Below are 20,152 nucleotides of genomic sequence, written 5' to 3' on the forward strand. Positions count from 1 at the left end.
GGTTACCCCGGGACAAATCCGGGGGCGGAACTTCAGCGCTCCATGCTTGCGCCTGCGCGTGTGATTGAGGATGGGCTGGCGGCAGGTCCGGGTCCGCTGGGTGGCACTGCAGGCGGCGGGCCATGGTGGTTTGGATTGAGCCGGGCCCGGCCGGGGCGCCGAGTCGGAGGGGGTGGCAGTGAGCGGCGGCAGAGGCTGCGGGGCTCGGTTTGGCTGACTGGGGAGTCGGCAGGCGGCAGGTAAGGGCGAAGCCTCGGCCCTTGCTCCCCATCCTAGTCCCTTTTTCTGGGTCGGGCAATGCCCTGGGGCCTTGTCTTGAGTCCGGGTTCCTGCTCTCTCCTCGCCCTGCCCTGCGGGGCTGCGCCCTCCTCAGCCGGAGCGCACCTTGCGAGCAACCGTTACGTTCAGAGCAGGAAGGAAGGAGGTCAAGCGACCCAACTCGTCTATTTCACAGATGTGGAACCTCAGATTCAGAGACCGGGTTTGACTTGTCCAAAATCTTCAAGATAGAGCCCAAACTGGAACCCGCGATTTTTGACTTCCAGTCCATCGCAGTTTCACCTCGCGGCTGTCATTGAGAAATAAAACCTTTTCCCGGTTTTTGTTTTGTTTTGTTTTTGAAAAGGAGTCTCGCTCTTTGGCCAGGCTGGAGTGCAGTGGCGCGATCTCTGCGCACTGCAACCTCCGCCTCCTGGCATCAAGCGATTCTCCTGCCTCAGCCTCCCGCGCAGCTGGGACTACAGGCGCGCGCCATCACGCCTAGCTAATTTTTGTATTTTCAGTAGAGACGGGGTTTCACTATGTTGGCCAGGATGGTCTCGATCTCTTGAGCCGCCCGCCTCAGCCTCCCAAAGTGCAGGAATTACAGGTGATTCCTCCCAAAGTGAGCCACCGCGCCCGGCCTTTTCCCGGTTTTTTAACTGTAGCTTCCAGTCCTGCGGTCCGATCCTCTTCGCGGCCTCCCATCCCCACTTAAGTAAGCTTTCTCAGGTTGAAAAAGCCGAACTCTGGTTGTGTGGGCCCGTCATCAAAAGATAAGCAGCCCCAAAATAAAGTTGCTACTTTTTCTTCTCAGGGTGTTACCCCAGAAGGGAGGTCTGCACGTGAATAAAATGCTACTCTTTATTGATGTCTGGTATCTCCTACTTGAGATTGCAAACATCCCGAGAGCAGCGTCCTTGTCCAGATGACATTGCCTACGACTTTGATCTCAGTTCACCTGACTTCTGATGGCTTTGCCGCCTGTCCCTCCCTGTCCCCTCAGTCGACTTTCCCCTTGGGAAACAGATGGTGACTTAGAGCCATGGGAAGAGGGAAGTGCTGTGGCCTGCAATCTCCTCCTGTCTGGTGGCAGACGACCACTATGGCCTGTGACTGTTACTGAGGGATGAGAGTACTCGGGCTTGTGCTTGGGGTGGTAGTAAAGCTGCGCTTTGCTCTGTTTCCTCCCCTGTTCACTGAGATTACCCCCTTCTTCCCTACACACATATTTTTGAATTTTGCTTTACCTCTATTTCCTGAGATGAAAAGTCTGGGCCAGGTGCGGTGGCCCGCCTGTAATCCCAGCACTTTGGGAGGCTGAGGCAGGCGCATCACCTGAGGTTGGGAGTTCGAGACCAGCCTGACCTACATGGAGAAACCCCGTCTGTACTAAAAAAATACAAAATTAGCCGGGCGTGGGGGCGCATGCCTGTAATCCCAGCTACTCAGGAGGCTGAGGCAGGAGAATTGCTTGAACCCAGGAGGCGGAGGTTGTGGTGAGCCCAGATTGTGCCATTGCACTCCAGCCTGGGCAACAAGAGCAAAACTCAGTCTCAAAAAAAAAAAAAAAAAAAAAGTTTGTATGTTCAGTTGCAGCCCACTTACTACATATATCAATTTCCTGGCATCCTGTACCCCATTAGCTAATGGAGAGAGGCCCTAGCTTCAGACTTTGTTCACCCAAATCTGTATCTGTGCATCTAGGAGCTTTCTATTTACACGGTTGGGCTGATTTCTGGTTGGGCTTGTTTTCAAAAATGACTTCTAGCTCCTAAGTGCCATGATTTTAATAACAGTTTGTATTTCTCTCTTTATTAATCAGACAGAATGATAGCAGGAGACACTTATTTAGAGTTATCACATTGGCAAGAGTGTCCTTGTTGGTATTTGTAGGACAGATAGACATCTGGCCAGGCTTTCCACTTCTGCATCCCTCCAGGTCATTCGTTCAACAAATATTTGAGTACTTCCATGAGCCAAGTATTGTGCTAAGTGCTTTATAAACATTTCATTTACACTTACCAAATACAGTTTGCCCTTCATACCTGTGAGCTTCACATCGCAGATTCAACCAACCATGGATTGGAAATACTTGGGGGCAGCCGGGCGTGGTGGCTTACGCCTATAATCCCAGCACTTTGGGAGGCCAAGGCAGGCAGATCACCTGAGGTCAGGAGTTTAAGACCAGCCTTGCCAACATTGTGAAACCCTGTCTCTATTAAAAATACAAACATTTGCTGGGGGAGGTGACGGGTGCCTGTAATCCCAGCTACTTGGGAGGCAGAGGCAGGGAGAATTGCTTGAACCCAGGAGACAGAGGTTGCAGTGAGCCGAGATCTTGCCACTGTACTTCAGCCTGGGCAACAGAGCAAGACTTCATCTCAAAAACAAACAAAAAAAGTGTTTATGTGTAGCATTTACTTTGTATTAGGTATTATGAGTAATCTAGAAATGATTTAAAGTATATGGGAGGATATGTATAGGTTATATGCAAATACTATGCCATTTTATTTTATTTATTTATTTATTTTTGAGACGGAGTCTCTCTCTGTCGCCCAGGCTGGAGTGCAGTGGCCAGATCTCAGCTCACTGCAAGCTCCGCCTCCCAGGTTTACGCCATTCTCCTGCCTCAGCCTCCCAAGTAGCTGGGACTACAGGCGCCCGCCACCTCGCCCGGCTAGTTTTTTTGTATTTCGTAGTACAGACGGGGTTTCACCGTGTTAGCCAGGATGGTCTCGATCTCCTGAGCTCGTGATCCCCCCGTCTCGGCCTCCCAAAGTGCTGGGATTACAGGCTTGAGCCACCGCGCCCGGCCTATGCCATTTTATAACAGATTTGAGCATCCATAGATTTTGGTATCTGAAGGGAGGACTGGAACCAATCCCTCCGCAGATATGGGGGTTGACTGTATCCGTATAGTTACAGAATCAATAAGGGTGAGAGCTGGAAGGGACTTCAGCATTTAATCCCACTCCCTCACTGAATGTGAACACAAGGAGATTGAGTCCCAGCAGGGTTGAATGATTTGTCCGAGGCTACAGAACTGCTTAGGGACAGAATTGAACCCTAAGGAATTGGGTAAATCTAGTCCTTGAGGCAGGCATTTCCTGTAGCGCTCAGGAATTTAGGACGTGGTTGAGAATGATCTGAAAAGTGGAGAACAGAAGTTTTTTTTTTTAAGACTAGAAGAGGTGTGAAGTAGCATATAATTCGAGTTTATTACAAATGAGGAATGCATTGGATTTGCATGCTAATACTACAAAAAGTATTTTGGCAAATAGGAAACTCTCCATTAGCTATAGAAAGGGAATGAACAGCGGTGTGGACAGTCCCACAGCCACCTAGATTTGTTGTGGGGTAATCTGTTTTGTCCCACTCTTACATTTGATTGTGGGTATCTACCACTTTAAAAATTCATGCTACAAGCCAAATCATGCCTCCAAACAATAGGGGTGGAAGTTTGAGCTTGAGCTTTTTTTTTTAAAATTTTTTTTGAGACGGAGTCTTACTCTTGTCTCCCAGGCTGGAGTGCACTGGTGTGATCTCGGCTCACTGTAACCTCCACCTCCCGGGTTTACGCCATTCTCCTACCTCAGGCTCCCAAGTAGCCAGGATTACAGGCATGTGCCACCGTGCCCAGCTATTTTTTTGTATTTTCAGTAGAGACAAAGTTTCACCATGTTGGCCAGGCTGGTCTCTAACTCCTGACCTCAAGTGATCCACCTGCCTCAGCCTCCCAAAGTGTTGGGAGTTAGCTAATGGAGAGAGGCCCTAGCTTCAGACTTTGTTCACCCAAATCTGTATCTGTGCATCTAGGAGCTTTCTATTTACACGGTTGGGCTGATTTCTGGTTGGGCTTGTTTTCAAAAATGACTTCTAGCTCCTAAGTGCCATGATTTTAATAACAGTTTGTATTTCTCTCTTTATTAATCAGACAGAATGATAGCAGGAGACACTTATTTAGAGTGGCGTGAGCCACCATGCCTGGCCTTTTTTTATCTTTTCTACACTCCCTTTAATTCTTTTAGCTTCCTAGGAGGTGACAGGAACAGACGGTTTATTTATCCTGGTGCTGTGTAGGTCCCTACCGAATTGTGCTTTCTCCTCTGTAGACCTTGTCTGCTGAGTTCGTTTTCGCCTTAGAGCTTACAGGGCTTGTGCAAGGAGGTAATTAAGTGTTTTCTTTGAAAGGTCTTTTGTGGGGATGAGCCAGGGTGCAAGGAGAGTACAGTGCTCCAGTTACAGAATTGAAACCGTCCCTGCAGTGGAGCAGCCTCCTCCAGTTTCTGTTGGGTTTTGAGCTACCTGTTAAATAAGTCAATGGGGTTGTCAAGGACAAAGCAGCCCTCCCTGGCTGCCTCAGGGCAAAATCAGATAATTTTTCTTTCTGGTGAAAGTATTTAATCTGCAGAACTGATGAAACTGTCATCTGTTAGCACATCTGTGTCTTCTGGTCATTGCCCAGGTAGCTGATCTCTTCCCATGGCTGCTGCATGAGGTAGAAACTGCAGAGAGGAGATGGAGGCACTGGTAGAGGTGCCACAGAAGCAGTGAACTGGGAAGTCTGGTTGGGCAGCTTGGGGCTAAGGCAGCAGCTGCAGAGAAGGTTCTTGAGTGTCTAATTAGACTGGGGCAGTGGAGTCCATCAGAGAGGTCAGGCCCCCAAGGCCTTCATGAATCAACATGGAGGTCCCCTCCCATTGCTCGTGACTCCTTCCTGTGGTTTTGGCTCAGAATACCTGGAGTTATCTTAGCTACCATTTCCTTAGGAGTGGGGCTGGGAATGGAATTGGAGACAAAGCATTTTCTGTCATGCAAGGGGTAGCTGGCTGTCCTGACAGGAGACAGGGAATGTCATGCTACCAGGTTGAGTGGCTAGCCTGTGACGTCAGCCCAGAGGGAATAGGAAGGAAGAGTATCTTTTGCCAAGACTTAAATAGCACCAGGGAATATCTCGGTGCAGGATCCACATTCTGTGTACTCATTCCTCCACTGGCTGTTCTTTGGTGAGGAGTAATCGTCTAAAGGTAGGTTGATGCGCCAACGCAGTCAGGAAGCCTGGGCGATCTCTGCTACGGTGGCCATGCCCAGAGACACAGTGGGTAGCTTTGTCCATGTGGGCCACACTCCACCCAAAGGTCTGTCTACACAGACAATTCCTAAGACTGCTTTGGTTTGGAGCGGCCTTTCTCACCCTTCCCTGTGGCCTGTTGCTTTAGGTGTGCATCACCTTGGATTTGCTATGCAACCATGTGGTGTAATATAAGTACGATTTCTGCAGGCTCAGAACCGTCAGTCTTACCCCCTTAATCTGGTTGGAACATGGGCACTGTCCGTAGAAAAATGAAGTAACCTCCCTACTTCTCATAGTTGGTGACTGGCCTAGCTGGGTCTTAGTCTCAGGTCTTTGCCCTCCCAGTGAGTACTCTAGGCCTTCCCACTAGCGGGTTGGGAAGGGAGGGCTCAGACTAGATCCTCACAATGGTGTGCTCTCCTAGGAACCATGCGAGGCCAGCGGAGCCTGCTGCTGGGCCCAGCCCGCCTCTGCCTCCGCCTGCTTCTGCTGCTGGGCTACAGGCGCCGCTGTCCACCTCTGCTCCGGGGTCTAGTACAGCGCTGGCGCTACGGCAAGGTCTGCCTGCGCTCCCTGCTCTACAACTCCTTTGGGGGCAGTGACACTGCTGTTGATGCTGCCTTTGAGCCTGTCTACTGGCTGGTAGACAATGTGATCCGCTGGTTTGGAGTGGTGAGTGATGTCCAGGGAGCAGGAAAAGGGGTATTGTGGGGAGCAGAGGGACATGTCTCTGACAGACTCAACCCAGGTTTTGGAGGCCGGCCCCCACCCCTAGGGAAACTCTGAGTCTGCTTTGGGCATAGCTCTTGCGCTATGTCTCCCTGACCTTGCTGGTGTTGGCAGGTGTTCGTAGTCCTGGTGATCGTGCTGACAGGCTCCATTGTGGCTATCGCCTACCTATGTGTCCTGCCTCTCATCCTCCGAACCTACTCAGTGCCACGACTCTGCTGGCATTTCTTCTATAGCCACTGGAATCTGATCCTGATTGTCTTCCACTACTACCAGGCCATCACCACTCCGCCTGGGTACCCACCCCAGGTGGGTCCTCACAGGGGCACTGGGGGAAGTTGCTGGCTATGGGACCTGGTCCCAGGAGTGGGGAGAGTACCTTGGTATGTTTTGAGACAGAACTGGTGCTGCCACAGTTATGCTCTCCCTTCACACAGGGCAGGAATGATATCGCCACGGTCTCCATCTGTAAGAAGTGCATTTACCCCAAGCCAGCCCGAACACACCACTGCAGCATCTGCAACAGGTGGGTCTTGGCTTTGCTCTCTGGGAATCCCAGCTGTGGCCCTTCTGCTGTAGCCATAGGGCAAAACCTCACCTTGAGTTTGCTAAGACATAGGTGAAGCACCCATCATGTCCCAGGCGATGTGCCCTCTTCTCCTGACACCTCATCCTTACGATGGTCCTGTGAGTTAGGCATTATTACCATTTGTGAAAACCGAGGTTTGGAGAGATGAATTACCTTGTCCAGTATCTTATAGCTATTAAACTGCAGAGCTGGGTTTGAAGCAAGGCCTGGCTGTCTTCAAAGTCTGTGCCCTTTCCACCTCAGCAGGATGATGTCAGAATTGGCACTGACATCTCAAGAACTTTGGCCACCGTAACAGAGCCTGTGTCCCTTCCTCACAGGTGTGTGCTGAAGATGGATCACCACTGCCGTATCCTTTTGCTTCCTCTTCTGCCTGAGGCCTTCCTTAGCTCCAGAGTACTGTACAGGGTTAATGACCACAATTTTAGCATCACCCTGCAGAGAACACTGGAGTTGAGGAGTTGTGGGGGCTGACCATCTCCTGGGGGAGCAGGAAGCTCACACTCTAGGACAGATCTTCTTGGAGCAAGGAATCTTTTAATAGCTCTTTCTTTTCTAAACTCTCATGCTAACAGCTATTGGATGGAAAGAGATGTTTGAGCTTCTGTGGTTGTTCACTGGGTACGCCAGATAGAACTATGGGTCCCCGTCTGCTGTTCCACACAGATGTCTGGCTGACTCCAGCTAGGCGGAAATATCGGCAGATTCATTTTAGTGAAGGATTTCAGTTTCTGTGACTTCCTGGTGGGACCTGAATGCTCTGAAAAGCTTTGAGCACTTCTACCTCAACCTTGGGTGTAAAGTCTTGTATTTTCTTGCCTTTGGAAAGTAGTTCTTAGTGACTGGAAGCCTGAGGCTTGGGTGATGTTGTCACGAACCAGGGATGAATCCGAGGGGCCTGGACACCACCTGAAATTGTGTTTGATTCTAGTCCTTAATCATTTCCCAACCAGCCTGGCTAAACAATTGTGTGGGCCACTATAACCATCGATACTTCTTCTCATTCTGCTTTTTCATGACTCTGGGCTGTGTCTACTGCAGCTATGGAAGTTGGGACCTTTTCCGGGAGGCTTATGCTGCCATTGAGGTGAGCTCGTTGTCAGGAATAGGGCAGCTTGGTAGTGCAGAACTTTGAGATGTAGAATCTGTCCCTAAGGAATGGGGCAGTAGCACCCCATCCTAGAGGCGTGAGAGTATAACCAGCACTGTTTTCCATCCCCTTAGAAAATGAAACAGCTCGACAAGAACAAACTACAGGCGGTTGCCAACCAGGTGGGCTGTCCCCACCCCACTGCCTCCTGCTGCTCAGGTCTGGGGGCATAGAGTTGCTCAGGCAACTGGGGCCGACCTGCCCATTTAGTTGTAGAGGCTGCTGAGAGGCCACTCTAGACCAGATCAGGAGTGTTCAGGCAGACTGGCTGTGGTGGGTAAACTAAGTGACCTACAGGCAAGCTGGAAGTTCCTGGTATTTGACAGTTTTGGCTATCTATCCCATCATCACCTCTCTTCGGCCGAGCAAGCAATCTGCCTTGGTGACGGCCTGAGCAGCAAGGAGTCTATGTTAGTCTGTGTAATGGGGTTCCAGGGGACAGAGATCAGGCTGAGCCAGTCTGATCATCCCTTGCACCTGGTCTATCTACATCTGGATCATCCCTGCCCCCCAGTACCTTTTAGGACTCCTTAATCTGCTGAACCCATCTTGGGCCCATATTGATTGTATTTCTGCTGCCGTTTCACAGTCCCTAGTGGTTCTCCTCACTCCAGTCAGTCCATTCTGGGTATGGTCTGGTCTCCTCTCTTGGGGATGCAGCCGCGCAGTGAAGGAGCTCTGGCTGGGGATTGGAGTGGCTTCCCCTGGAGCCCCATCTGTGTTGTCACTCTAAAGGCCCAGGGTCAGCTCCTCCTGTGCTTCACCATCCTGTCCAGACCCTGCTCTGCTGCCCAGTGTTTGTCCATGTGGTGATGCCGCTGGGCTTGGTCCACCCATCTTCGCTGCTACCCTGACTCCTCTGTGGCTTTACCCCGTTTTCTCTGCCTGGGTTTGGATCACTTCCTGCCTATAGGTGCTGGGGCCGTTGCTGGAGACCCACGGAGCAAATGAGCCAGCTTTGCTGTTTTCTTTTTCTAGACTTATCACCAGACCCCACCACCCATCTTCTCCTTTCGAGAAAGGATGACTCACAAGAGTCTTGTCTACCTCTGGTTCCTGTGCAGGTATTTAATTTTGATAGTTTTAAGGGAGGGGAAGCTTCAGAAAAAAAGTTTTTTAGGTGCCCACATGCAGGCGGAAACCCATTCCTAAGTGAACTGCTACTGTTTTAGTCTAATTTAGGTTGGCAAAGAGCCAGCACTTTTCTAAAGCATTTCGGGGCAGGGAGCACTGAGGATATTGGCATTGCTTATTACTAAGCACATGGATACAAGTATATGCTTGATATGTAACCAAAGTAAGTTAAACTCCTTATTTATAGATGAGGAAAACTGAAAATTGGGGGCCAAGGGGCGGTGAAGTGACTTATTCTATGATACACAGCTAGTAGGAATAGTAGCACTGGAATTTGAATTTCTTGCCATCCCATTCCAACCCTGGGTGCTTTTACTACCTCCCACTATCTCCCAAGCATGGGTATTTTAGGAAATATAGAACATTTTCTCAGTAATACAGACTTCTCTACTCTCCTTTCTGCATACTCTCTTATTTTCCTTTAACAACAACAACAGAGATGGAGTCTTGCTATGTTGCCCATGCTAGACTCAAATGATCTTCCTATCTCAGCCTCCCGAGTTGCTGGGACTACTAGGCATGAGCTACTATGCCTGGCTTCACATCATTTATTCTTAGGCCACTTTGATGCTTTTTCATTGATGCTCTTTATAGACATAATGAAGTAAAAGTTTATCTAGGATATATGCTGGGAGGTGAGGAAGACTTAGGTAGAGAGGTTACAAGCCAGTTGTTACTGCTTAGCTCAATTTCAGACATACTTCCTCCAGCCCTCTCTAAACTACCCACCAGTCTTCGCCCCTCTTTTCTTAGTTCTGTGGCACTTGCCCTGGGTGCCCTAACTGTATGGCATGCTGTTCTCATCAGTCGAGGTGAGACTAGCATCGAAAGGCACATCAACAAGAAGGAGAGACGTCGGCTACAGGCCAAGGGCAGAGTGAGTAGGGTTAAAGGCTCCGGGTGGGTAGGTGGGTAACTGAACCTGCTCTCCTGTAAACAGGCCATGGGCAGGGCTGACTAGGGCAAGCATTGTAAAAGGCCAGAACTACTCTACCTGAGCTTTAGCTTAGCCAGTTTAGTCTCAAAAATTAGAAGTTCAAAGAAACGTGTTTTTCTTGGCTCCAGGTATTTAGGAATCCTTACAACTACGGCTGCTTGGACAACTGGAAGGTATTCCTGGGTGTGGACACAGGAAGGTAATGTAAGACACACAGACTAATGCGGTCCAACAGAATGCTGTGATGAGAAAGATGTTCTGTGCCTGTGAGCACTTAGAATATGGCTAGTAGCTACTGTGTTAGCACAGTTCTAGACTCTACGAATAGAGATCATTGTTCATTTGAACCTAAGAGGCTTGAGGCCAACACTGTGTGGTTTTAAGTAACAGATAAGGCTTCAACATGACTATGGTAGAATCCTAGGAAAGCTGTGCTCAGGAAGGGGCCTCTGGTTGTAGGATTCGGTGGCCATCAGTCACCTCTCACTTGGAGAGCAGTGTCTAGAGTTCAAGCCAATAATTTGTGAGATGAAAATAATCTACTTGTCACAGAGGCCCTAAGACAGTAATTGGAGCTACCTCTCAGCCCAAGACAAGGGGAAACAATTTTTCTTTTTTTTTTTTTTTTGAGACGGAGTCTCGCTCTGTTGCCCAGGGTGGAGTGCAGTGGCGCGATCTCGGCTCACTGCAAGCTCCGCCTCCGGGGTTCACACCATTCTCCTGCCTCAGCCTCCCAAGTAGCTGGGACTACAGGTGCCCGCCACCACACCCGGCTAATTTTTGTTTTGTATTTTCCGTAGAGATGGGGTTTCACCATGTTAGCCAGGATGGTCTTGATCTGACCTCGTGATCCGCCCGCCTCGGCCTCGCAAAGTGCTGGGATTACAGGTGTGAGCCACCGCGCCTGGCTGGGGAAACAATTTTTCAAATGGCAATTACTGAGGCGATAACAATTAGATGAGCAGACGTGCCTTCCCTCCACCCTTTCCCATGTACATGACACTCCTATCACTGTGCTTAAAGTGGACCTTTAGAAGTTGAGCTCGAAACCTCAAAAGGCCTTCAAGGCAACAAAAGGTACATTTGTTGGATAAAATTGGGCAGAAAAAATTAGAACTTTTGTTACTTTCATGATTGACATCAAGGTAGCTTCAGGATACCTTGATGTATGCTTGTTAAGGAATGATGATCGGGAAGGACCAAGAATTCTTGGAACTCAGAGACATTTCTCTTTTCTCTTCTAGGCATTGGCTTACTCGGGTGCTCTTACCTTCTAGTCACCTGCCCCATGGGAATGGAATGAGCTGGGAGCCCCCTCCCTGGGTGACTGCTCACTCAGCCTCTGTGATGGCAGTGTGAGCTAGACTGTGTCAGCCACGACTTGAGCACTCATTCTGCTTCCTATGTTATTTCAAGGGCCTCCAAGGGCAACTTTTCTTGGAATCCTTGATCAAAAAGAGCCAGTGGGCCTGCTTTAGGGTACCATGCAGGACAATTCAAGGACCAGCCTTTTTGCCACTGCAGAAGAAAGACACAATATGGAGAAATCTTAGGACATCCCTTTACTCAGGCAAACAGAAGTTCCAACCCCAGACTAGGGGTCAGGCAGCTAGCTACCTACCTTGCCCAGTGCTGACCAGGACCTCCTCCAGGATACAGCACTGGAGTTGGCCACCACCTCTCCTACTTGCTGTCTGAAAAAACACCTGACTAGTACAGCTGAGATCTTGGCTTCTCAACAGGGCAAAGATACCAGACCTGCTGCTGAGGTCACTGCCACTTCTCACATGCTGCTGAAGGGAACAAAAATAAAGGTATTCGATTTTTAAAGATATGTAGCTTTTCACTCTCTGCCTCACAATAGGGCAGGGAAGGGGAAAGTCAGGGTCAAAACCTAGTGAGTAGGTGTTCTGGTCATGCCTCCTTTTTTTTTTTTGGAGACGGAGTCTCACTCTGTCTCCTAGACTGGAGTGCAGGGGTGCGATCTCGACTCAGTGCAACCTCCGCCTCCCAGTTTCAAGTGATTCTTGTGTCTCAGCCTCCCAAGTAGCTGTGATTAAAGGCGTGTGCCACCATGTCTAATTTTTGTATTTTTAGTAGAGATGGGGTTTCACCCTATTGGCCAGTCTGGTCTTGAATTCCTGACCTCCAGTGATCCATGCACCTCAGCCTCCCCAAATGCTGGGATTATAGGCATCGGCCACCATGCCCAATCTAATTTTTTTTTAATTATTTGTAGAAATGGGTTCTTGCTGTATTGCCAGGGCTACTCTGAAACTCCTAGCCTCAAGTGATCAGCCTGCCTCAGCCTCCTAAGGTGTTGGGCTTACAGGCCAGTCCCTGTCATTGTTCCTCCAGCTTGGTGCAGTGGCCCCTCGGGTTATATGAAGCATATGTGGGGTGGGGGAAATATCTGACAGCCCCTTACCAAAAGAAATCTTTATTCTTCAGCAGGTACACACATCCGCCAGCCTCAGTCCTCAGGGCCACACTCATATGCACTCACCCCTCAGCAGCATATCGCCCCTTTTCTGACATACCAATACAAGAGACCCAGGACCCTAGATCTTTCTTCAAACACAAGTGTCTCACACACACTTATTTCACAAATCCACTAGAAATCTGGACTCTTACGTTCCTTGTACAGCCATGCAACAGAGGCCTAGCATTTGTGCTGTGTCTGTGGGAAAGGCAGTCAAGAGGCCAGTGGTTTCCCTGCTTTGGGGACGATGGCTCGATAGTAATTCCAGGTTAGATTGTCAGAACAGTCTAGGCCAGGACTGAGGGCTCAGCTGCCAGGACTCCCCAGCAGAAACCTGTAGGCAGAAAGAAAGTTGGCGGCATTAGTGGTGAGGCTCATTTTGGTCCCATCTCTCCCCATGACCCAGAAACTCACCATTCCCCCCTGGCTGACACTGCTTCCTTGCGCACCAGTCTCTTCTTGTCATCCAGGGGTTTGGCTAAGGCCCGGATCACCTGTGGTTTGTACGGCAGCAGCTGTGGTGTCAGAGGATATAGAGGATATAATCAACCTTGCTCATCCAAGGCAGCTGAAAGTACCGCTTTTTTGATTCTGTACAAATAACATTCTGAGGAAAGCAAAACATCTTTAGCGATTCCAAGGGATGTTAAGTGGCAGGATGACCATTCTGTTACCTTCTGGGCCCAAGGAAAATAATCCTTGGGCCCAGAATTACAAGATCTGCACCTTGTAATTCAGATCTCAATTACACAGCAGGGTGGCCAACCCCACTTGACTAAGGCAAAAAGGTACTTACATGTCTCTTCTGAGACGTTCCCAGGCCAAGGAGGGACGCTTGAGGTACTTACCACAGGGGTGGGCAGGCGAGTGAGAGCATGCATGCACTGCAGTGCGGCGATCCGGACAGCCTGGAACACAACCACAAGGAGGTGAGAGCGTGCCCAGGGAGAGATGCTGGTGCCTAAAAGAGTTGCTGCTCAACGCACCATGGAAGGGCTAGAGCTGAGGTTCAGAAACTTGGTGACGAGGGTGTCCACGTGAAGACTCATGACTTGGGGTGCTTCCAGTAGAAGAGGCTGAAGGCAGCTGAGGGTGGAGAGCTGTACCACACAGTCAGGGCAGGACAGGGCCTCCAGCAGCAAGGAAAGAAGCTAAGGGGCAATGGGCAAGGTGGGGGATGGCCACATAGTGAAGATCCTGGTTCTTGTCCCCTCCTCTTTCTAGCCCCATCTGAGGAAGAATAGCTTTGTCCTTTGCTTAGAAGCTCTGCCTGCAGGACTTACCGTGGGCAGCTCTGGCAAGAGAACAGGCTTGGGCAGCCTGTTAAGTACATGAGAAAGACCTTTCAAGTAGTTTGGCTTCACATCTGTAAAAAATGGAAAGGCTTAGAAGAGAAATTGGACTTCGATATATAGCTTGAGAATTCAATCCTGATCTGTGATGAGGCTGAGACATCAGCCTACAAAGGGGTGAAAAAGTCCTTCACGCTCAGAATAAGCAAGATACACCCATCAAAGGAAGAAGTGGGACAAGAATCTAGAAGTTTAGTCTTCTAGGCACAGACCACAATATAGCTCTAAAGAAGCAAGTGGCTCCTAAATTATCTTGGGGAATGTGGCCAAGCAAAGGAGAGGTGTGTATATGTGGGGCCTTTCTTTCAGACTCCTCACCTTGGGGAGCAGCATGGAAGCCCTGGACCAAAGCAGGCACATTATCAGTGAAGAACCGCTGGCGGAACATGATCCGCACTTCAGCATGGCCAGCACGAGTCAACACATCAGTGCAGTCAGACATGAGCAGAGAGAAGCCGTCCGCTGCTGCTGGACCTAATTCTGGGTCATTCAGGAGGTCCATGAGCTGGAGAAAAAAGAGCCTTTGAGGTACATCAGGGAAGAAGAATCTTAAGTGCCAAAGATGAGAATGGGGCTGGGTATGGTGGCTCATGCCTATAATCCTGGCACTTTGGGAGGCCAAGGCAGGTAGACTGCTTGAGCCTAGGAGTCTGGGCAACATGGCCAGACCCAGTTCTTACAAAAAATACAAAAATTAGCTGGGTGTGGTGGGGTGCCCCTGTAGTCCCAACTACTTGGGAGGCTGAAGTGGGAGGATCACTGAGCCTACGGAGGTTGAGGCTGGAGTGAGCTGTGATCGCACCACTGCACTCCAGCCTGGGCAACAGAGTGAGACCCTGTCTCCAAAAAAAAAAAAAAAAAAAAAAAAAAAAACCCACACAGAGGAGGATGGAAGTCCTTGGGAGGAATAGGAGCAACAAGAAAGTTTGTTTAGGTCCTGGGTTCTTCTGTCTCCAGAAAGGACGTACCCGGGCTGTAAGGCAGGAGCTGAGAGGATGGTATCTGAGCACTAGGGCCTTTGTTACCTGTAATTGGAGACACAGAGAGCAATTGGGGAATGACACTCAAACCCCAGAACCCAGAGACATAGATGTTTATAGTTTAGGGTCAAACAGGGACATTTTATTTAACCAGACATAACTGCCTCTCTGTCTAAACAGACTCTACTCCAACTCCTTACCCAGAGAAGAAGAGTGAAGGCCTGACTACGACAGGGCCCAGAGCCCAGGCCAGCCTCCACTTTGTCCACAGCCAGCTGTAGGAATTCATCCAGCTGTTGCCCTAAAAAGGAGAGGAAATGGTGACATAAAGGCTACACATTTTCCCTTTAACAATGAAGGATGCAAATCACTTAAGTGCAGAGCTCCCTGAGAAGCTGTTAGAAAGGGAAAATACCATTTTTGCCTGTGGACAAAATGATTGGACACCTGCAGAAGAGCCTGGTATTCTCATAATACAGAGGTGCTGCCATTGGAAAAGAGAGGGTTGTCACTAGCCCCACTGTAGGGAGTAGGATGGCAGAACTAGATTCTTTGTGCTCCCTTCTCTTCTTAGGTACTATAAAGCTCTGCCCAACTGTGGTCTTGATGCTTTTCCCACAGGCAGTCCCAGGACAGTGCTTGAGCAGTTGAAGCCCTATTAATGTTATTAGCAAGCTCCTTTTAAAAAGAGAATGAGAACTGAGCTATAAGGTTTCACGGGTAGTTGATTGTGGGAGGCTCCTTACACAGTCTGATCTCAGTACCTGCAGGGTGCTTGTTGAGGAGTCCTGCAAAGCACTTGGCAGCAGCGGTAGAAGAAAAGGGGCAGCTGTGGCAGCAGCTCAGTTCCAAAAGCTCCCGCATGAGTTGGTTCAGCTGAGGGATTTCCACCTACAGAAAACCTGGCCATGTAATGGACCCAGAGAACACCTGAACTCCAAGAGAACCAGTACACAGTGGCAGCAGGGACCGGGATGGATAAGAACTAACTCCTCTGGTGGGGGAAGTAAAAGATCAGCTTAGCCTGTGGCAAATTTCAACCCAAAGTCACCTGGGATCCATTTCCCCTTGTCAAGGTTAAATAACGGTACTTCCCAAATGTGCTCACTTACATTTCGAGGCAGGGAGCAGACAAAGGCCATAAGCAGTGCAATCAGCCGCCTCTGCCCCGAGGCGTCATCCTATAAAAGAAGCAGAGCCCGATCAAACCTGCCAGCAATAGGCTTGTCTGCCCCTCTACCCATTCCAGATTAGCCCTAAAAAAACCAGCTTGAAGGATGTAAGTTGTAAGACTGTCACCTGGAATGGCTGGAATCGGCTCGGGAAGCTGTTTTCAGGCAAAAAGGAGACGTTGCCATCCAAGAAGAGGGGCACAATGTGTGTGACACTCTGGGCAGCTAACCTGGGGGCAAAGTACTAGGTATGACCAAGGAGCTAGGATTCTAAAGCAGCCCTCTCCTCCACAGACATGCTTTTCAACCTGGGGTTCAAATTAGGATCACCAAGTCAATGGGACATGCCCTGATCATTCATGCATTGAACAAATACTAATTTGGCACATATTATGTGCCAGTAATCATTTATATTCAGGTTCCCATCTGGGAAGTCAAGGTATGTTTTAAAATGCCCTACAGGTAATTCTTAAGCCCATCTGCAGCTAAGAACCACTGGTCCATGGCTTCCCACCCTCACAGTCCATGATGCTAAGAGCCCCTTCCTTTTGTTTTGTCAGCAAAACTTACAAGACAATTAACTGCACCCACATTTACATATAGGTAAAAGGACAGCTGACAAGGCAGCTACCTGTTGCTTCTTCCCAAGAATGCTATCCTCCCTGGGTTCAGGCCACATCCATGATTATACTTACTCAGGGCTCAGGTGGGTGGTAGCAGTGCCAATGACAGACACCATGGCAGCCAACACCTCATCCTCCAACAGTACTTTTTTCAGAACTGAGGGCTCCTTCTCTGTAAAACATACACATGCACACAATCACAAGACCATGACAGGTTCAAGAAATGGATGATTGGGTTCTGTCACCATCACTGACTCTGGGGCTTGACTCTAGCCATGACAGCAGTTCTTAATCTGGCCTCTGGTAGTGCTGTAGTCCTGAGAACCAGCAGGGCACTAGAAACAGGACTGGTCTGACCTGGGGCCACACTCTGAGGACAAAGGATTCAAAATAAACCTCTGATGATACAAAACACAGTACCAATACCCAGAGGGTGGGAGTGGTGTTCAACACCAGCAGAGGGCAGAGTTCCCAAAGGCCAGGAAGGAGAGGTGGAAAGTTACCTGGCATAGAGGCCTGCACAGCCAAGGCAAGCAGGCAAGGTATAGCTGTCTGGTGGAAATACCAGCAGCTCTCAGGGTCCTGCTGACATTTTTCTGCCACCTGTTTGAGGCTCTGACAGACAGCAATAACGTCACTGGATTGTGCAACCATATTCCCTGTTGGTGAGAAAGTGTTCTCTGTAAGGTTTTCTTAAAAGCACTTTCAGGTATTTCCAATACACAGCAGATGAGAAGAACAAAGATGAGTGAAGAGACCAAGAGTGCCTTATTAAAAAGCTGAGTCACTTTATTCTCCTGGCTGTTCTTTCTGATCTATTCAGACTTCATAGTTGAGACTTGCTCTGTCCCAGGCTCTGCAGCAGAAACACTTGTATATATTCTCCCCTTATTTTTCGTAACAACCCTAGAAGTATAATTTCCCTCACTCTATAGAGAAGGACATGCAGGCACAATGAAATAAAAGATCAGTGGCTTTTCCAGGGTCACAGGAAGTGCAAAGTCAGGAATCAAGCCCAAGTTATAATCCAAGTCTAGTATTCATTCTACTATGTAACAGCTGCTGGATCAACCATGGTAGGCCTGAATCTACCCACAGGGCAGGCTGCTGTCACTTTTGCCTTGGAGCACTGCTTCTCAAACTCAACGGTCTCTGAGTTACCAGGGGACACTGTTAAAATGCAGATTCTGATCAGTGAGGGCCTGAGATTCTGCACTTCTAACAAGCTCCCAGATGACGCCCATGCTGCTGGTTAACAGACCATCTTTTGAGCACCATGGCCTTAGGGTGATGCCTCTCAATTCTGCCCCACATGAAAATTACCTACTCTTTTTTTTTTTTTTTTTTTTTTTGGAGACAGGGCTTTACTCCTGTTGCCCAGGTCAGGCTGGAGTGCAATGAATCGATCTTGGCTTGCTCCAACCTGCACCTCCCGGGCTCAAAGTGATTCTCCTGCCTTAGCCTACCAAGTAGCTGAGACTACAGGTGCATGCTACTGCTCCTGGCTAATTTTTGTATTTTTTGTAGAGATGGGGTTTCGCCATGTTGCATAGGCTGGTCAGGTCTCAAACTCCTGAGCTCAAGTGATCCATCAGCTTTGGCCTCCCAAAGTGCTGGGATTACAGGCGTAAGCCACCACACCTGGCCTGGCACTTTTTTTTTTTTTTCCTGAGACGGAGTCTCACCCTGTCTGCCCAGGCTGGAGTGCAACGTCACGATCTTGGCTCACTGCAAACTCCGCCTCCAGGGTTCAAATGATTATCCTGCCTCAGCCTCCCGAGTAGCTGGGATTATAGGCGCCTGCCACCACACCCAGATAATTGTTAGTAGAGACGGGGTTGCACCATGTTGGCCAGGCTGGTCTCCAACTCCTGACCTTGTGATCTGCCCGCCTCAGCTTCCCAAAGTGCTGGGATTACAGGCGTGAGGCACTATGCCCGGCCCTTTTTTTCTTTTGAGACAGAGTTTCACTCTATCGCTCAGGCTGGCCAGGCTGGAGTGCAGTGGTGCAATCTCAGGTCACTGCAACCTCCGCCTCCCAGGTTCAAGAGATTCTCCTGCCTCAGCCTCCCTAGTAGCTGGGATTACAGGCGCATGCCACCATGCCCAGCTAATTTTTTTGTATTTTTAGTAGAGACGGGGTTTCTTCATGTTGGCTAAGTTGGTCTCAAATTCCTGACCTCAAGTGATTCACTGGCCTTGGCCTCCCAAAGTGCTGAGATTACAGGCATGGGCGGCGGCTCTGGCTGGGTACTCTTAATAGTACTATTGCCCAAGTCCCATCCCTCCTCAGAGACTGATTTAGTTGGACGCAGGCATCAGTATTTTTTTTTTTTTTTTAAAGAGTTGATTGTGTTACTCTTATGTATAGCTACAGCTAGAACCACTGCCTTAGAGGCATCAACTCCAAACTTGACTACAGCTCCCCATTCAGCCCAGTCCCTTGGTTATTATTCCTAGTAGTTACCTCTGTTCACCTGCCAGAGATGCTGCAGCAGCAGAGGCAGTGTCTCCTTGACGATGCTGGGATGTGTTGATACAGCTGACAAGGCTTGCAGACAGCACAGATGCCGGGAGCATTGGATGTGCTCATCTCCTTTAGTCAAATTTGACTCCCCTGAAAGCAACCCATAAGATGAAGGTTCACTGTGTGATAGCAAGCACGAAGGCCCCAAAGCCTTGCTGGGAAGGGATGCGCCACAGAGGATTAGAGACACATACCTACACGCAGCTCCTCAGCGAGCTTGGGTATGAGGTGGCTGCTGAAGGCCACAGGGTAGAGAGCAGCCAGGGCTCCTGATGCTTCCAGTGCTGCCAACCTGCTGGAGGCGCAGAGCAGATGAGCAATGGCTGAGCCTTGGCTCACAGCTCTCTTGCCTAGGTCTGATATTAGGCAGATTCAGGAGTGTGAGCTCCCAACACCTCCTTGCCAAAGAGTAGAAGTCAAGTACCTACACCACTGAGTTTGACAGGGTTTCTTAAAGCCTAAGAAGAGAGCAGTCCTACATCTCTCCAACCGGTTAGCAGCCAGAGCCTAACACAGAGCTCACCTCCCCTAAGGAGAGCCAAGGGTCAGAAGCACAGAGCCCTGGTCCTAGCTTGATCTGTTGCTGCCAATACAGAGGCAGGGAACAGCGTGCTCTATATCTCACTGCTTTAAATTCTCACCAACTCTGGGAATCCTCCTCCAGGAAGCTCAGTCTGTACAGGTGACCCACTGCCAGCTCCAAGTCCTCAGAAGATAGGAGATCTGTAGTTAGAAGGGAACATGAATCCCATCTTTCGTCCCCTGCAGCCATCACAACCCTTCCAAGCTCTTATTAGAAATCCCAAATCATCCAGAGTTGCAGTGAGAACAGGATAGTAAGGCTGCTTTTCACTAAGGCAGCCTTACAAGAAAAGGACCAATATCCTTCTCTTCTCTCTTTCCCTTAAGATGTACCTGGCTGGGCACCCAAGACTGTGAGTGTACGGATGCCAACAAGCTGAAGCTGGGTGCTGGGGTCTGTTAGGGCCATGAATACCAGTGAGCACAGCTGGTCCTTGAAGCCATTCAGAGGCCTTTGATCTAGGGAGAGACAGAGGCCAGGTTAGAAGGAAGCCATTACATTCCATATCCCTGACTAAGCTGTGATATACAGACAACCTGGGGTAGATTTTTTTTTTTGA

The 20,152-nt window shown here is 49.3% G+C and overlaps 2 protein-coding genes across 9 annotated transcripts in view; one reads left to right on the forward strand and one right to left on the reverse strand.

The window, feature by feature from the left end:
- The first annotated feature begins 28 nt into the window (after positions 1 to 28).
- On the forward strand, positions 29 to 14,936 carry ZDHHC16 (zinc finger DHHC-type palmitoyltransferase 16). Of its 5 annotated transcripts, XR_007728585.1 has the most exons (12): positions 53 to 239; positions 5,760 to 6,007; positions 6,179 to 6,373; positions 6,502 to 6,590; positions 6,974 to 7,002; positions 7,607 to 7,740; positions 7,878 to 7,925; positions 8,782 to 8,867; positions 9,691 to 9,814; positions 10,003 to 10,073; positions 11,119 to 11,688; positions 14,869 to 14,936. XR_007728585.1 is itself a non-coding variant. In XM_050802926.1 (11 exons), the coding sequence occupies exons 2-11, from the start codon at positions 5,765 to 5,767 to the stop codon at positions 11,231 to 11,233; spliced, it is 1,134 nt and encodes a 377-aa protein (XP_050658883.1). In that variant the 5' UTR covers positions 29 to 239; positions 5,760 to 5,764; the 3' UTR covers positions 11,234 to 11,708. The 5 variants fall into 5 exon arrangements, 4 of the variants coding, with proteins under 4 accessions (XP_050658883.1, XP_050658884.1, XP_050658885.1 ...); XM_050802926.1 differs by lacking the exon at positions 14,869 to 14,936 and having other exon boundaries at positions 29 to 239; positions 11,119 to 11,708; XM_050802927.1 differs by lacking the exons at positions 7,878 to 7,925; positions 14,869 to 14,936 and having other exon boundaries at positions 29 to 239; positions 11,119 to 11,708.
- The window catches only part of MMS19 (MMS19 homolog, cytosolic iron-sulfur assembly component), a 458,727-nt gene continuing 450,873 nt past the window's right edge, over positions 12,299 to 20,152 (reverse strand). For 3 of the 4 annotated variants that reach the window (XM_050802865.1, XM_050802864.1, XM_050802866.1), the window contains 17 exons: positions 19,926 to 20,051; positions 19,652 to 19,733; positions 19,205 to 19,305; positions 18,951 to 19,100; positions 16,987 to 17,142; positions 16,556 to 16,655; positions 15,988 to 16,090; positions 15,801 to 15,869; positions 15,453 to 15,579; positions 14,889 to 14,989; positions 14,677 to 14,733; positions 14,027 to 14,213; positions 13,640 to 13,722; positions 13,343 to 13,507; positions 13,205 to 13,264; positions 12,771 to 12,871; positions 12,299 to 12,690 (listed from right to left, as the gene is read on the reverse strand). In XM_050802865.1, coding sequence (XP_050658822.1) covers positions 12,663 to 12,690; positions 12,771 to 12,871; positions 13,205 to 13,264; positions 13,343 to 13,507; positions 13,640 to 13,722; positions 14,027 to 14,213; positions 14,677 to 14,733; positions 14,889 to 14,989; positions 15,453 to 15,579; positions 15,801 to 15,869; positions 15,988 to 16,090; positions 16,556 to 16,655; positions 16,987 to 17,142; positions 18,951 to 19,100; positions 19,205 to 19,305; positions 19,652 to 19,733; positions 19,926 to 20,051 — 1,796 coding nt within the window. In that variant the 3' untranslated portion in view covers positions 12,299 to 12,662. The remainder of the gene's footprint in view (positions 12,691 to 12,770; positions 12,872 to 13,204; positions 13,265 to 13,342; positions 13,508 to 13,639; positions 13,723 to 14,026; positions 14,214 to 14,676; positions 14,734 to 14,888; positions 14,990 to 15,452; positions 15,580 to 15,800; positions 15,870 to 15,987; positions 16,091 to 16,555; positions 16,656 to 16,986; positions 17,143 to 18,950; positions 19,101 to 19,204; positions 19,306 to 19,651; positions 19,734 to 19,925; positions 20,052 to 20,152) is intronic. The other variant, XM_050802863.1, reaches the window with a different exon arrangement.

This window comes from Macaca thibetana, chromosome 9, assembly GCF_024542745.1.
Source record: "Macaca thibetana thibetana isolate TM-01 chromosome 9, ASM2454274v1, whole genome shotgun sequence".
NCBI lineage: Eukaryota > Metazoa > Chordata > Mammalia > Primates > Cercopithecidae > Macaca > Macaca thibetana.

What these genes read in the sequence shown, in the direction of transcription:
- ZDHHC16 (XM_050802926.1), top strand. Translation starts at nt 5,765, where the DNA reads ATGCGAGGCCAGCGGAGCCTGCTGCTGGGCCCAGCCCGCCTCTGCCTC. An exon ending in TGATCCGCTGGTTTGGAGTG is followed by an intron (nt 6,008 to 6,178) that starts GTGAGTGATGTC and finishes TGGTGTTGGCAG; the next exon opens with GTGTTCGTAGTCCTGGTGAT. An exon ending in CGCCTGGGTACCCACCCCAG is followed by an intron (nt 6,374 to 6,501) that starts GTGGGTCCTCAC and finishes CCCTTCACACAG; the next exon opens with GGCAGGAATGATATCGCCAC.